The sequence below is a fragment of the Poecilia mexicana genome, unplaced genomic scaffold (genome assembly GCF_051168715.1).
Source record: "Poecilia mexicana isolate PSO_F unplaced genomic scaffold, ASM5116871v1 scaffold_17, whole genome shotgun sequence".
Taxonomy (NCBI): Eukaryota; Metazoa; Chordata; class Actinopteri; order Cyprinodontiformes; family Poeciliidae; genus Poecilia; species Poecilia mexicana.
The window spans coordinates 6,144,962-6,161,824 of record NW_028263386.1 but is presented as its reverse complement, the minus strand read 5'-3'; the positions used below and the strand labels follow the sequence as shown (position 1 = coordinate 6,161,824).

The 16,863-nt window shown below is 37.7% G+C and overlaps 1 protein-coding gene across 1 annotated transcript; it reads left to right on the top strand.

The window, feature by feature from the left end:
- The first annotated feature begins 290 nt into the window (after positions 1-290).
- On the top strand, positions 291-14,091 carry LOC106907668 (uncharacterized). The gene is made up of 5 exons (XM_014973489.2): positions 291-1,083; positions 4,741-4,836; positions 4,954-5,059; positions 8,499-8,600; positions 11,250-14,091. Exons 1-4 carry the CDS (start codon positions 558-560, stop codon positions 8,554-8,556), a joined length of 786 nt encoding a protein of 261 aa, XP_014828975.1. The 5' UTR covers positions 291-557; the 3' UTR covers positions 8,557-8,600; positions 11,250-14,091.
- Positions 14,092-16,863: the final 2,772 nt, after the last annotated feature.

Below are 16,863 nucleotides of genomic sequence, written 5' to 3'. Positions count from 1 at the left end.
GATAGTTTTTGTCCGTTAGTTACATTTTACGTATTTATGCTAACGTTTGCTAATTGGTGTATGTTTTAAGTCATTAATGAAGCTTTAAAGTTACTGTACATTATTATTATTATTATTATTATTATTATTATTATTATTATTATTATTATTATTATTATTATTATTATCATTATTTCACACCACAACTTTTTGAAAAATATATGTTTTAAATCAGTAAAATTGGAAATTGTCACATTTCTGTACCGTAACTGTCCGTGTGTGCGCGCAGCTTCAACAGGAAGTGAACGCGCTCTCATTTCCGCTGCAGCAGCGTCAACGGTCACATCAAAAAATAAAAGGAAAATGTGGACCGAAAGGACGGACTAAAAGCTGGGGAGAGATCATCCAGACCGACCCGCCAGCTGCTTCCTCTTCAGTAAGAAGTCGTTACCAAGCGGCTGCTTGTACTCGAGGCTTCGGTCGGGACATTTAACGTGTTTTTAAGGGTCGTTTTGAGGTGAACGCGTCCCCTTGTTGTGTGCTGAATTAGCCAGCGTTTAGCCAGCCCGCTGCTAGAGATGGGGACGAGAGCGAGTCGCCTTCAAGACCCGCTTCCCTCTCCCTTCGGGAAAGATGGCACTAAGCGGGATTCCTATCGCCGACCACGCTGTACCAGGCCCACCAGCCTCGTCGTCGACTTCTCGGTGAGCTTCGAGGAAACGGAGGCCAACAGGAGCCGATCTGAGGAAGGGAGCGACTCGGACTTGGGGCTGCATGGAGGGGCGAGCGCCGACGGCAGCCCCGCCGATCACCGCAGCATACCGTCCGGCATTAGCCAGGCGTCTCCGGGTGACGACAACAACAGCGAGGGGAAACCCGAGGAGGACGGCGGGGTGAGCCCGGAGGCCCCCGCCGAAGCGGAACGCCAAGCCGGGGAGGAAACAGGCCGCACGCCACACCGCACTTTTTCCGAGAGGCTCCCCGGGAATCGGCACTCTTCCGCCCGCAGCGTCGGGGCAAGGTCCGCCCGGGTTCGTGGCACACACCAGCGGCCGGTGTCGGAGGCTTGGATCGGCCTTTACCGTGTTAACAACCGACATGGCAGTAAGTAAACCGAAGCTCTGTTATATAATTTTCATAATGTTTGCCACAGAAACATACTTGGCTCCAAGTCATTTCTTTAACTTGTTCAAACTAGTTAATCAACTTCACAGTCTCTGTAAATGTATTTTTACTCAACATATAATCGCTTAGATGCACCGATCAGACTTTTCTCAAGCCAATACTGGATTGATTTTTGGCCGATTTAATTTTCATTTTAGAACCTATAGTTGTGAATCCAATAGAATATTAAGCAATGAAAAGAAATATACTCATTTGTTCAAGAGAGTGTCGTTCCCAAACCTTTTATTTCCCAACTAAATACTAAATGTACATTAAAGTTCATCCTGTAGGTTGTTAAACTGAAACCATTTTTTAGCTATCATTGAAGAAAGGTGGATCAAAGTTTGTCATTGGTTTAAAATTGTTGTGGTTCTTATTGAACTATAAAGAAAACTCATATTTCGCAACATCAGACAAACTGATCAAAGAAAAATTGGGCAAACCCATTTCTGGATCACTGATTCATTTCCAGAAATGAAAGTGTCCCCAGGCACATGCTGGTGGTTGATGAGTTTATGGACCAAAAATAGTGGGATTTCTTAGTTTTAATGCCTTTTTGGATAAAGAAAAAAGTCAATTCTGACTTTTCCATACTTGACATTTTCCACGCCAATCTGAGCCTATCAAAGTCAAAACTAGCTGGGTAACTATGCATCTAAGAATATATTCTATGTATTTATAGGATTAAAACAGAAATAGTTTCTATTTTTGATGCATTTAATGAGAAAACTATAATTAAATTGAAGCCTGGATGGGGAAAATCTGCCTATTCCAATGTCTGGTTAATGGATCGGTGCTTCTCTAAGACACAACAGTTTGTTAAATGCAGCTAGTGAATGTTTATGCTTTCATAGCAATCAGCCAATGTTCGTCTAAAACACAGAAGCACTATTTATTATAAAAAGTAGCCAAGTTATGGGTTGATGTGTTGAATTTGCAATAACTGTGCTGTCCCTCCAATGACAAAATAACGTCTGATTCAACAGAAAACTGCCCTGTTTGTGTTATTTTATCTAATTAACATGATCACTTCAACTAATCATGTAAATGTACCAGAATTAGCCATATGAGCTACTTCAGGTAAATTTATCTGCTTCCCTGACAGGTTTAAATCTTTAAACTCCATTATTTCACTGACTAAATAATGAATAAAAACATTGCACAAGAGGAAATTAAAAACATGTTGTCAATATCACATTGGCACGATGTTTTATGAACTTAGAAAAATAAAAAAATTAATATTTCCAAAAAAGATTATCACACCGATACCCTAGGAGGGGGAGGTTATGCGTAATGCTCCACATTATTAAACTATCTGAATATTTAATCCTGTTTTCCCAAGATGTATAATTACGTTTTGATAAAACAGTGAGGATTTAGTTCAATTAAAAAAATCCCCCTGAATCAACCTAGTCTGAAATTAAAATGGATTATTGGGGGAATTTACATTCCTGGACAGTTAATCTCTTTTCCCGTGCTCGCATGCTGACTCAAACCATCAGAGACCCCATTGTCTGCAGCGGAGCAGTGGCGTAAAACTTTAAGTGGCGACACAGAAGCTCCTTCTTGTTTCCGTATGACAGCAGGTGTCTTTGACAATCCTCCAGCCTGCAAGTTAAAAACATGAAGCAACCGAGTTGTTTTCTCCCTTTTTAGAGGGGAGATGAGTTTGCAAAAGGGGTGAAGCTGTACATGCAACTAACGATTATTTTAGTAATCGATTATTTTGACAATCAATTTAATTTGATTTTAAAAAATCTACATGTCCTGCAGGTATTTAATTTAACCTCTTAAGCCTTTTCTTCATACTTTAGAAATACATTAAAACATGCAAATGATTACTCTTTTGAACAAGTAAATAAGCATTTTATTGCCTAAAGTGCAATAATGTAGCATTTCTTTAGTGCACACCTCATTATTTGTAGCAAAAGGTACATCTGCAGATCTTTTTTTTTAATAACTGAACTGCCTGGTTGCTGAAAAAGTGCTATGTAAATAAAACTACTTCTTCTAAAGATACTTAAATGATTTTTTTCACAGAATTTGAACCAGGTGAAGCTAAAATTGGCATTTCACAAACTGTTTTGGGTAGAACATATTTACCGCTGAAGAAAGTTCTTCACCTTAAGTTCAAATTTTATAATTATTTTTTACAGATTTAGCTAAATTACTGCTTTGACTGGGTTGCTCTTTCACCAAATGACAATTTTTTGAGTCCAGCTAGCCATTAAGTGACTACAAAGTTAGTTGATCTTTATTTCAACCATTGATTAATAATTTCAGCCCTACCAAATTTTTACTGTTCCATAAAAGTCAGAATCCCCTCAGAAATTACCTAACAGTTGCACCGATTAGAGTTTTGTGGTTGGTTTTTCTCATTCTTTTGGAGCAGTTAAAGATAATATACTTTCCTTCTGTCTGAATGAATAGTTTAAAAACAGAACAGTGTTTTAGGAATCAATTAATCACGATTAGTCATTTCAGTCCTACTAAATTTTTACTATTCCATAAGATTCAAAATCCCCTCAAAAAGTCACTAAAAGTTGCACCAATTAGAGGTGCAACTTTGGAGCAGTTAAAGATAATATACTTTCCTTCTGTCTGCATATCTTATAAAAAAGAGCCTTTCATTAACTGATTGCTCATGATTAATTCAGGTATTTCTTTCAGTTTCACTAGATTTTTACTGTTGCGCAATAGTGAGAATCCCCTCTGAAAGTTGCTAAAAGTTGTTCTGGTCAGAGGTTTGTGGTTGGTTTTTCTTTTGTAAACTTAACAGTATACTTCCCTGTTGTATGAATAATTTGAAAGCAGAAAGGTCTCCCAATAACCGATTAATCACAATTAATCCGATTAATCGTTTCAGCCCTTCCAGATTTTGGCTATTCCATTGAAGTCAGAAGTAGAGGTTGGTTATCGGTTTTTTTATTTTTCTTCTGGAGTGATAACAACAATACACTTACCTACTGTCTGACTAATTTAAACACAGAACAGTCTTTCAATTATCGATTAATCACAATTAACCGTTTCAGCTCTACCAGATTTTTAATACTCTGTAAAAGTCAGAATCCCCTCCCCTTATTCTTCTTTAGGAGCGGTAAAAGACAATAATATACTTTCCTTCTGTCTGGATGATTTAAAAACAGAATAGTCTTTCAATAGCCGATTAATCATGATTAATCGTTTCAGCCCTACATTCAGGATAATCAGATGCAAGCAGATGGTGGTGTTGTGACTGAAAACATGACATTTTGATCCACAACGCTGCAGAGTGGTGGGTTTCCTGGGCCAGCCCTTCAGCCAGAGTAGGGAAATGGGTCACAACTTCACAAGCTGGCAGCGGCTCACAGATGGAGGAGGAGGCGGGGGGGGGATGTAGGGCAGCAAGGCGCTGTTTCTGCCTGATTGTCACATCCATGAATGGCTGAGTGCTGGCTTTCCCTCAGGCGTGACTCACTGTTTTTATACGGACGCACGCAGTCGAATGATGCTATTTCAGGTCAGCCCAGTCGAGGTAGCATCATCTGAATTCAGTTTTATTTGCTCGTCTCTGTCCAAAGTGACGCCGTGTGCTAATCCCAGCTCTGCCCTCTGCAGGTATTCGCTGCCCTTTCTGCTCGAAGCCTTTCCCAGGCGGTCGGATCGAGGATCACCTGCTGAGCTGCCTCACGTCTCCTCCGCTACCTTACAACAGTAAGCGTCCAGCAACTTGACGCTCTGACAGCTGTGTGTGTGTGTGTGCGCGTTGTTTCTGTTTTTAAAGGCCGATGATGACACTGTCTGTCGCCTTGTGTGTGCGTTTGTTCGCAGCGGACGTGCTGAGCAAAGACAGCGGGGAGTGCTCGATCTGTCTGGAGGATCTGGTGCAGGGGGAGACCATCGCCAGGCTGGCCTGCCTCTGCGTCTACCACAAAAGGTATTTAGAGTTCAGCACGTCTATGGACACTGTTTCAGTATTTAACACGTTTCTCAGAAACCAGAACTGGATAGTGACTAGTTACATTTACTCAATTATGTTTACCTCAGTAAATTTTTAGAAAAAATTTAAGAGTATTTTGACTATGTTGAACTTTCTACTTTTACTTGAGTCATTTTATCATGAAGTATTTTATTTTCTACCCACTGAATGAAAAACAAACATGTTTTTACCAAAGATTCACCAGACACAGACACACCTGCAGCTTTTGTTAAAGTTTTATAATTTTTTTATTGAAAGAAACTGATTTGGAAACATTTTCTCTCGCTTGATTTTGTGTTACATGAATTATTGTTATTTTGGTTCTTAAAGTACCAAAAACATATATATATATTTTGATCTGTCTGATATTAAATGACTGATAGTTTGATCAGTTCCTCAGTACTTGAGTAAACATTTTACCAAATGCTTTTATTACTCTTACTTGAGTAATTACCTGGATGGCTATGTTTTACATTTGCTTGAGTAAAAGTATATTGATGTACTGCGACTCTTACTTTAGTAACATTTTTTAGGTACGCTGCCCACCTCTGACAAAAACACCTGACAGATAAATTTTCAGATTTTAGGGCTGCAGCTAAAGATTATTTTTAGTTAATTCTCCTTCAGTTTGTAACTTTTACCAAAATATGTTTTTTTACATATTTGTTAAAACTGTCTCCATTTTGTAACAGTTTAACATGAGACAGATAATCTGTGCACAGATTGCTCTCCTCCCTCAGCTGCTGTTACAGTCTGAAGAAATGCAAAAACAACCAATCACCCTCATGTAGTCGCTGCTAAATGTGCGAATGACAGAGAAACTAAACATTAGAGGAGAATTATTAACACTGGCTATGCTAACTAGCATTAGCATTCACAACATGCTTTGCGATTTGGGTCAACAGCACATTTCTTCTCCAGACTGTTGATCCAGTTAAACCTTTTCTATATTTGGCTAATCTGAAGGCAAGAAGGAGCCAGAGGTATTATTCAGTTGAATAAAAATAATGGATGAACGAATCAAACATAATAGCTATGATATACATTGGATATATAATCTCTTCTTAGAGGTCCACAAATAGTCTGTGTTGAACCACATATTAACTAAATCTCTATTAAATAACAATTACGTCTCTAAATAGCACTTCATATAAAATTATCTCAAATTATAAGTCATTAAAGGATCCTGGTTAAACCCAAAGCAAATCTTTGAAGAAAACCTTTGTTGCGGTTGTGTTGTAGCTTCAATTTGCCGTAAATAGTTATGCAACTTTTAATTGCTTTAATTTTACCTTTTGGGAAGGTGATGCAACAAAACTACGCTTTTAAAAAATGAGGAAGGAGTTTGGTTCGCCACTGACTTGGAAATGTATTCGTTTCTTCTGCACTGCAAAAACACAAAATCTTAAAGTAATTTTGGTCTAGTTTCACTTCAAATAAGACAAAATTAACTTACAAGTAACTTTTCAGCAAGAAATAGGAGCTTGTTTTAAGTAAATAATTCCTTAAAAAGTTCTAGTTTCATCGGCAGATTATTTTGCTTATAACAAGATATTTTTCCCGTGTTTTAAGTTAATTTATTAAGCCTCGATGACAAGCTTGTCTTATTTCAAGTGTACATTTACACCAGAACTAGACTGAAGTTACTTGGTAAGATCCTGTTTTTGCAGTGTGACTGGTTGTTCTGAAGTTATCTTAAAAGCTTTGTAAATTAAACTTGGATCATCATTAGAGAATCAAATGTGCTTCTCTGGAATTTCGCAGCTTTAAACTGAACCACAAATGTTTCTCCAACTGTTAAAACGTCGTTGCATGTGAACTCGGCACACCCTCAGATGTTCAGAAACCTCTTGGAGGTTTAATAATTTTGAAGCTGTTAAAGGACCTCTGGTGTGTTTGCCTGGTTCCAGCACATTTACGCCGGCGTTTCGCAGTGTGCTGTAATTAGCCTCTCTTGGATTTCCCCCTCGTTTTCCAGCCGTCGCCGACTCCTTCAGATTTTAAAGTGCGAGCTTCTGCAGGGATAAGGCCGCTCTGCTCCTGTTTTATTTATTTATTTCCCTCCGTCAAAGTTGCCTCACAGCTGAGCCGTCGAGGCAAGCAGATACAAGAACATCCCGGGCTCTAAGTCCATGTAATTTCCTCACACGGAAAAGCTGAGCGCGTTGGAATTTAGCGCTACTTTCCAGGGAACTTCGCACAAGATCAGACGGATGACTGACTTCACCTCGGCTCTGGTCGCAGGCGGGCTCGCCTCCAGACTTTCTTTTTTTTCCTTCAAGGTGTGGCCGTTGGATTGCGTGAAGGAAATTTTTAATTTTCCCAATGGAGCAGTAGAGATTCGGGGAAGGAAGCGAATCTGAGAGTGAAACAGCTGAAAATGATTACATGATTCGTCATGTTTGATAACAGAAGAAAATGTATGAGGCAAGCATGTCCAAGGTGCAGTTCGGGGGCCATTTTGATGCAGTTAGATTTATTTTTTATTTCATCAGAGTAAAATTGTTACTGACACATATTTTTCCTATTTTCAAATACAACACAAAGTTTTTATAATAATTAGAGCGACTTTTATCCAGAGACATTTGTTGAAAACTGACTGCTGCACCCAAATTAATTTTTAAACTTTACTAAATATAACGAGCGTTTAATTTTGGGGATGAAATTATTAATTGGACTAATCGATTACTGAAATATTTATCAACTAATTTAGTAGTTGATTGATTGTTAACTGGATTATGAACACACTAAAAAAAGAACATTCTTCTTTATGGGATGCACAATTTGGGCCAACATTGATATCTGGTATTAATATTGTCGTTATGGCCAATAACCGATATTAACTTAGGTGTTTTAAAATATTGCACATTTAGTTTATTGGGGAGAAAAAAGTTTAAAATGACAACAAAAAGTTGCTGTGATTTTAGTTTTGACGATGATGAAGACTTTGGACACGATACTATATAAAATAAACACGATTTAAATCACATCCAGCCTTGGTTCAGTTTATCGGGGATTCATAATGTATTAAAAAAAAACATCCAGTCTGTTGTTGTGAAATACCGTGATAAAATTACATATCTTCACTCACTTCTCCCTTTCTCATCTGTCATTATTTTGCTTCTCTAATTTGTGGTTTGATGAGGACATAATGCAACAGTTCCTGCATACATTTCTAAAGCAAACAAATGTTGCGTTTGCGCTAAAAATGCAGCTATATCTCTTACTTGTTTGGTTTCTTAATCAAAAAGCAGGAGTGGGTGGTTTTATCTTTCATTGCCCTCCACCGGCTTCCTGGTTTCTAACCAGCCATTCAGGAAGTGGATGAAAGCTTGTGGGCGACTCCCCAGTTTGCCTCATTAGCGTCGGCTAATCAGAGCGTTTTGTGTTTGTGCAGCTGCATCGACTCCTGGTCCAAGGTGAAGCCCTGCTGCCCCGAGCATCCCTTCGATTGACTCGCAGGTCAGGCGCTTCCAGCCCAGCGACCAGATCGACTCAGGTGAGCCCACGGTGCCGGTGACTCAGATCAGACATGTCTGGAGATGTTGGCAAATTTTACTCAGCACTGTTGGTCTAGTTTCTACTGCAAATGTCTTAAAACACTTGCAATAAAGAAAATCTAATAGATGCACACCAGATTATTTCATTTATAACAAGATGTTTTTTCTATGTTGTAAGTGAAATAATGTACTTTTTTAAGATCAATATTAAGGAATTATTGACTCAAAGACTCAAAACAAGCTCCTGTTTCTTACTGGAACGTTACCTGTAAGTTGGTTTTGTCTTATTTCAAGTGAACTGAGATGTTTTCACTAGAAAAAAGACAAACAATTCTTGGTAAGATTTTTGTGGGGGGTTTTTGCAGTGCTTGTAAACATCCTTGAAAATATAAATACTGTTATAATCCAATTGCATAATTTCACACTGAAATGTAGAAAAACTGGCATTTTACTGTGTTAAAACAAACAACTAGTTTTGGTTTTACATACAATTAAATACTATTGTCCTTTAATTTGTGGCTCAATGTGGAGCTCCCTCCTTTAACTTTGGGACAATTCATCGTTATCCTGATTAAATACCAAATTCCTAAATAAGTTCTTGGTGTTATAAACTTTGGCAAAGATTCTCAGAAAATAAAAAAGGCCCACAGCATGACAGATTTTTTTTTTACTATAATTTAAAGCAGACTGGATGTTATTTATTTATTTTTTACATATTCATCCTTTGGTTCATGTCAAAACCACATAGATTGTTTTTGTTTTTGAGAAGCTCAGAATAAAGTTCCAGTTGAAGAGTGAGGCTCAGCAAAGTGCATGTTTACGTTTGTGATGGTAGGAAAGAAAGGGTTCTCCACCCTCATTCTGGCAGATAAAGTCTAAATGTTATTATGGACAGTTCTAAAGAAAATAAATTACAATCTGGCACCACAAAAGGTAACAAACTGGTTGTGCTGTTTAAGTTTTTTAAATTTGCATTTAGATGTTTTTCCTAATATATTTACGTGTAAAATTAATTAATTTAATGAATTAGCTTGTGTTTAGTGCTGTCATGGTTGCTAGACATAACATCGGGAAGTGAGGCCGGTGTCGCATCATATTCACACCCCAGAGAAACAAAGACTTATGGATTAAAAGTTCCTAGACGGTCAGAAAAATGTAATCAGAATAAATTTTTTAAAAAGTTCATATGTATCCATTTATAGAAACTGTTTGCTAACAATAATTTAAAGACATTTTGTCTGAATGTGAATGTTTTTATATTAAAGGTTTTTTCCTGATATTTTTCAGTGAGATTCTGCTGCTGCTGCTACTGAACTGATTTTAACTCTTTAACATCTTCATCGCATTTTGTGTTTTATTATACATTCTGCAAGTTTCATTTGGTAAAAAAATAAAATAACATCATCGACTCTAGCTGTTTTTTCAACCTAAAGCGGTTATTTATTTAAAAACATGACTCATCCGACCAGCAGCTTCGTCTGTCTGCCTGCTCATGTCAGCAGCTGAGCAGCAAAAATAACAGGTTTGATGTCATTAAAATATTTTCTCACCCACTTCCCCGTTCTATAATTTAAACGTCATCAACTTGATCTGAAATTATGGGGATTGCCTCATCTTTTCTCACTTTGATGAGACAGTGACTCAAGTCAAAGTCATAATTTTAAAAGCAGATATTGAAACTTTAACGACTGCTGGGATAAACTTCCACAAAGCTAAAGTTCACTGAACTTAACGACAAACATGAACCTTCACAGACTGGAAGCTGGGCTGCTATAAGGACAATTTATTTATGTCTTATTAAAGAGAAACCTGTTGGATTTCTCCACCGAAGTGACTTCAGCTGTAAAGCAGAGAAACTTACTTTCTCTGCTTTACAGTCATTACTTAAAAACAGGAAGTGCTTCATCCTCCTCTGCTGCTCAGAGACGCCGTTAACCTCAGTGTGCAACTTACTGATGATGACACTATTTACTGAGACGAACTGCAAAAACACAAAATCTTACAAAGTATTTCTGTCTAGTTTCTAGTGCAAATGTCTCAGCATACCTAAAATAAGACAAAGTAACTTAAAAGTAGCTTTTAAGCAAGACATAGGAGCTTGTTTGAAATAAATAATTCCTTAATATTGATTAAAAAGTACAAGTTCCACTGAACTAAAATTTTCAACATTAAGGAATTATTGACAAAGTGAGCTCTTATACTTTGCTACAAAGTTTTAAATTAGATTTTCTTTTATGTGTATCAAAATATTTGTACTAGAAACTGTAGAAAATACTTGGTAAGGTTTTGTGTTTTTGCAAGCGCAGAAGAAACAAAAGGCTGTTAACTTTTCAAATCAGTGGTGAACAAAACTCCTTCCTCAATTTTTAAAGGTAAAATTGAATCAACTAGAAGTTGCATAACTATTCAAGGCAAATTGAAGCTGCAACACAAACACAGTGAAATGTTTTACTGAATAAAATCAAGGATGCAAGAAGAAACCTGCCTAAATTTTGGTTCTTCTGGCACAGATCTGCGACAGGCAAAGAAAAAATGACTGAAAAATGAAACATTCGCTGGAAACTGGACCAAAAGTACTTGGTAATATTTGGTGTTTTTGCAGTGTGAGAAGTTGAAGTTAAATATTCTCTCTTTCTGTGTTTTTACAGGAGACTACACCGAATCCCAACGAAACCACAATAATAATCAAGAATTGAACGAGCAAAATTCATATTTCCTTTTCTGATGTTAAAGGTCAGCGGGATCTTCCTCTATCGATTTAAACTCAACCTGCCAAACGCCGACGTACAAACCAGCTGCTCCGTCTAATAACAGAGATGTCCGTCTGTGAGTGTGTGTGTGTGTGTGTGTGTGTGGACTTGTATCACCGGGGGTCATTTAAATATTATCATCTAAGAAAACCAGATGGAGTTTCAGTGACCGGCGCCTCTCCTGCGTGTTTCTGTCTCTGAATTTTATCAAGTATTTTTGCAAAAAACAAAACAAACAAAAACAAAGTATTGTTACAAGTCCTACATCCGATGAATGTTTCTTCTTCTCTGCTCCCCCCGCCCCCTCCAAATTAACCAAATATCCAGCTGTTACGTTTATTTCTGCTCTGATGCGATGAGGACCTGTTTGTGGTGGAAAGGGGGCTGCTGCTACTCTTTCTTTCTGTTTTTTGTTATTATTTTTCTTGCTTTCTGTTACCTTTAAACATTTCAGGGGAAGTTTTGGGCCTTTGTGTTTTGTTTCTTTTAAAGTCGGCCAGTTTCGTCTCCTTGTTACCATGGAGATTGTTCAGGAAGATATGGACAGTAGCACCGCCTTGGCGCCAGCTGGAGCTCTTTTCTGTTATGACGGTGAGCGACAGAGCAGTGGATTTGTCCTGTGTTTGTTTGTATATACATTAAAGTGTGTTTGTGTTTGTTGTAAACTTCGCAGATGTCTGGTTGGTTGGCGAGGTTGGTTGGTACTTTCTATGAATGCGGTTTCTTTTTTTTTTTTTTATAATCTCTGGGTTTTTTGTCTTTTTTTTTTTTTTTTGCCGGATTGCGCCGGGACAAATGGACAGATTTTTGGGGGCATGTTTACGCCATGTGGCATCTGCCTCCTCTTCACAGCACTGGGGGCGATGGACAGCTGATGGTTAATAATTACATAAGCAGCTGGCACCCCCTTCCTTTTCCACCCTGCCTTTTTATTTTGAGCATTTTTGGCTGACATATTGTCGTGATTATTGCTAAATGTGTCAAGTGGCTTTCCTTTGCCTTTTTTGTGCTGATTTGCCTTTTTTGGGCTCTTGAATTGAGCCAGCGGAACAACTTGATTTCTTTTCATCTGTTTCACGGAACCGTGAAACGGACAGTTCAGTTTTAGAGCAAGGGTGTTCAAAGTAGAGGTTGGGGGCCACTTGTGGCTCCTGGATTGATTTTGTGAGGCCCTCAGACCAAAATTTGAGAATTATAATTTATTACTTTTAAATAAAAATCTGCTTACAAAAATGTTACACTGCAAAAAAAAGTATTTTTGGTCTAGTTTTTAGCACAAATATCTAAGTTACATGTGAGCTAGTTTTGTCTCTATTTCAGATGTATGTTTTAGCATTTTTTAAGTCGATAAGTACTATTTCCACTAGCAGATTATTTAACTTAAAACTTAGAATAAATGTCATATTGTAGGTGATATCTGCCAGTGGAACCAGTACTTTTTCATCAATAATAAAGAATTATTCACTTAAAATCTCCTATGTCTTGCTAAAGTTACTTGTAAGTTAGTTTTGTTTTAAGGTTTTTGCACTAGAAATTAGACCAAAATACTTGGTAAGATTTTGTGTTTTTGCAGCGTATTTGCAACTTTTCTGGTTTCCTTATGTTGTCATGGTAACCAGGACCACATCTACTCATTGACTTATACTCTACAGTACAACCTGGCTCACCAAAATCTGCCTTTATTTGACGTTTTAAAACTTTTTTTATGCTCTCAGTATTATTCAATCCAGCCCAAAATGTTAAGCAAACTGGATGCCTTTTGTTTAATAAGGAGGTTTTGGATTTACAACCCCATAAAAATCAGAATTCATTCTTATTGCTGAGTTGGTAAAAAAAATAAAATAAACAACATATTGGTGATTTCAGTTTTTAATAAATATATTTTTTTGTTGTGCGGTTACTTCTAATGCTGACAATTTTGGTGAAAATAGTTGGATTAGTCCCAGTTTTCTTTCATTTCCTCCCGTTCTCTCCCCGTCTGAGGTGCTATGACTCGCCCCACCATTAGTGGGCAGCGCTGTGCATGTTTCTCTTTTTATATTAAAGCATATAAATATATAGTGGAGAATTTTAAAAATGGAGAAAGGAAAAAAAAAAAAAAAGATGCCAAAAGTGAGTCTGTGCATTGGGAGCGTTGTGTGAGCGTGTGCAGAGGTCGAGGTGGCGTTGCGTTCGTTGTAGAGGTCAGTTATGATGTCGTATACTTTGGCTGGGCGGCGGGATGGAGGGTGTTTGTTTATGGCCATGGTGGTTGGATTTAACCCCCCTAAATTACTCTCATTTACTCTGTTACCCTCTCTAAGCTGTGTGGTGCAATACCTCAGTTTTTATTTCTTTACCAATGCTAGCTAAATGCTCTCTGTGTTCTCCAACCGAGGATGGTGTGTATTTTTCTTTTCTTTTTTTTTTTCTTTTTCTTTTTTTTTTTTTTGAAAGGCGTCCCTCAAAGATTTGGTTCTGAAACACGGGGCTCCGTGTTTTAGATGAGAAAGTTTTTTAAAAAATGGGTCACAACGGCTGAATCTGCATCCTCTGGATATGGACAATCTGCCTTGACTCTGGTATAAAAACAAATTGAACTTTATTTATTATTATTATTAAATTGTAAATATGTAATGCAATTCAAGAAAATGGCTTGGTCCTTGTCTGTTCAATTATACTGTTTCTAAGCTCTGATCTTTTGTATGTCTCAGAAGTTGTTTTTATATGTATTTTTTACAATAAATATGTGTGAGAGAAATCGTTTGCTTTGTGTTTGTTTGAAACCATCAGATTTATAATCAAAAATACACAAATATTGAGCTGTAAAAGATGTTAAAATATCAATTTATCTGCAGAGTTGGGTAGTAGTTGCATTTACTAGAGTAACTTTTTGGAAAAAAAATTTACTTCTAAAATTGGAATTACTACACTGTACTTTTTACATTTACCGTATTTTCTGCACTATAAGGCGCACCTAAAAACCTTCAATTTCCTCAAAAGCCGACAGTGCGCCTTATAATCCAGTGCACCTTATATATGGACCAATATTGAGCCACAACAGGTCTAGCAACTACAGTAAGCAGCCGCCATCTTCATTTTCGCCCGTAGAAGAAGAAGCGCGCGGTGCATGCCGGGATAGTTGTCAGAACGCTGGTTTGTTAATAAAGTTTGACTGACCTATCTACCTACCGACCTGATAATCAGGTCGTCTGCAGGTCATGTAGCACCACGTTCTCCACCAACATGCTGTGCGCGAACAGAGAAGGGTAACCATCGTCCGGCCACGCCCCGGCCCAGTCGCGGAAGGCTCTCCTCGCTGACCGCTGACAGGAGTCGGACTATCTTGTTGACATTCCCTTCAGTGCAGCTCCATCTGGTGGATGCATAACGTAACTCCAGCCTCTACTGTAGCGTCTATGATCCAGGGGTCACCAACTCCAGTCCTCGAGGGCTACCATCCTGTAACTTTTAGATGCGTCTCTGCTCAAACACACCTGGATCAAATAAACTGCTCGTTTCCAGCCTATTGCAGAGAGGAATGAATGCTGGTGAGGGAATTCAGACATTTTGGAGCAGAGGTGAATCTAAAAGTTGCAGGATGGTAGCCCTTGAGGACTGGAGTTGGTGACCCCTGGATGCACCTTATAATGCGGTGCTCCTTATATATGAAAAAAGTTTTAAAATAGGCCATTCATTGAAGGTGCGCCTTATATCCGGTGTGCCTTATAGTGCGGAAAATACGGTACATCAATTTTATTGGTTTTAACCAAAAATTCTAATACTATGATTCCATTCTTGTGTTATTTCAACTTTATTCTTGTGCCACTTTATTTTTTATAATTTTATGACTTTATTCTCATAATATTTTGACTTTATTCCTGTAATTTTCCTTTTTTTCTTAGCATTGCCCCAATACTCTGCCGTATTAGTAATCGTTGGCCCTTCTTGTTTACCAAACAGCTCAAACTCTGTCTGGATAGAGAGACATTAGGGTTTAAGTCTGGACTTTGACTGGACCATTTTAACTTATGAATGTGCTTCTCTTTAAACCAGCGGTTCTAAACCCTGGTTCTCGGCACGTTCTGTGGACCGCCATGTTTCGCTGAGGGGTCGGTGTGTTCATGGTGATCTAGAATTAAATTTTTTTGGTCTCCCTCCATGTTTGTCAACAATAGCCAAGCATTTTGATTAACAGCTTCTAGGAACATGATTTGCCTCTGAAAGGTTTGTAGTTTTCAAACTGCAGATAGAATCTAAATGATAGTAAAAAAAAAAAAACACACAATGCCATTGAAGAATCTGATGAGATGCGTTGGTGACATTTATAAAACTCGGCTCTTCGTTTGTTCGTTTCTAGTGAAAGATACCATCGGTCGGGTTATGGGAAGCCTGGGCTGCGTATATCTGCTTTGTGTTTGTTGTTGCTGTGTAGGTTTGCTCTGCAGCAGCTGTTTCGAGTCTACCCAACCACACAATGACCCTCAGCCATTTCCTCTTTGTGCTTTAATGTCAAGACCGAACTTTCAGTTTTACCCTTCCAGCTAACTAACTGCGGAGCATAAATCTATGGTTTGCTTTGTCTGTACAGATATGACCAAAAGGAAACCATGTTTTTGCAGACTTGCTAGTTGTTTTTAGGTTAACTCCTCCTTCCTATTTCTAACAGTTGTTTATGACGATCATTAAACCCAGTCGGTGTCATAAGAGTCCAGCTAAAACCAGAAAACATCTAATATGCAAACTGACTGATCCTTCAAACAGAAAAGTCCAGATGTCGTCGCTTAGCATCAATTATAACTTCTGCAGCAGAAAGAAGAGTTTTCACTGTAAAAAAACAAAATCTTACAAAGTAGTTTTGGTCAAGTTTAGCATGCAAATATCTTCATACACTTGAAATAAGTAACTTTTCAGCAATGTATAGGAGCTTGTTTTAAGTCTGTAATTTCTTAATATTGATTAAAAAAGTGCTCCACCAGCAGATTATTCCACTTTTAACATGGCAAATGTCTTGTTATAAATTAAATAATCTGTTAGATGAACTTGCTGTTTTTCATCAATATTAAGGAATTATTTACTGAAAACAAGCTCCTCTATTCCGCTGAAAAGTTACTGCAAGTTGTTTTTTTTTATAATTCCATTCTTTTGAAATAAGCTCATGATTTTTTTTTTTATAGATTATTAATCTATCCGTCCATCGTCAGGTGACTGCTGCCTTTCTGCATTTTACTGGGCACTAAACTAGTTAATACATTTTTAGATGCAATAATTCGATGAAATGTAAGTACTCCTTTCCCATTATATTATTGTCTTTATACAGTTGTCAGTATTACTTTATTTAACATATATTTGAATGAATTTGCGTGAGCAATTGTGACCTCGAGTGTGTAAAAAATTCAGAGTTTAACAGCAGCAACAACTTTCTGAGTTTGCTTCTGCAACAGGAAAAGATTGCAAAGCAACTGAAAAAGGAAACCGAGGGTAGATGTGTAATCTGATATCTGTGCCTGAGCCAAAGGAAGCAGAAAAACTG

Coding starts and splice junctions, on each gene's coding strand:
- LOC106907668 (XM_014973489.2), top strand. CDS start 558: ATGGGGACGAGAGCGAGTCGCCTTCAAGACCCGCTTCCCTCTCCCTTC. Junction 1,084..4,740: donor TGTTAACAACCGACATGGCA/GTAAGTAAACCG, acceptor TGCCCTCTGCAG/GTATTCGCTGCCCTTTCTGC. Junction 4,837..4,953: donor TCCTCCGCTACCTTACAACA/GTAAGCGTCCAG, acceptor GTTTGTTCGCAG/CGGACGTGCTGAGCAAAGAC.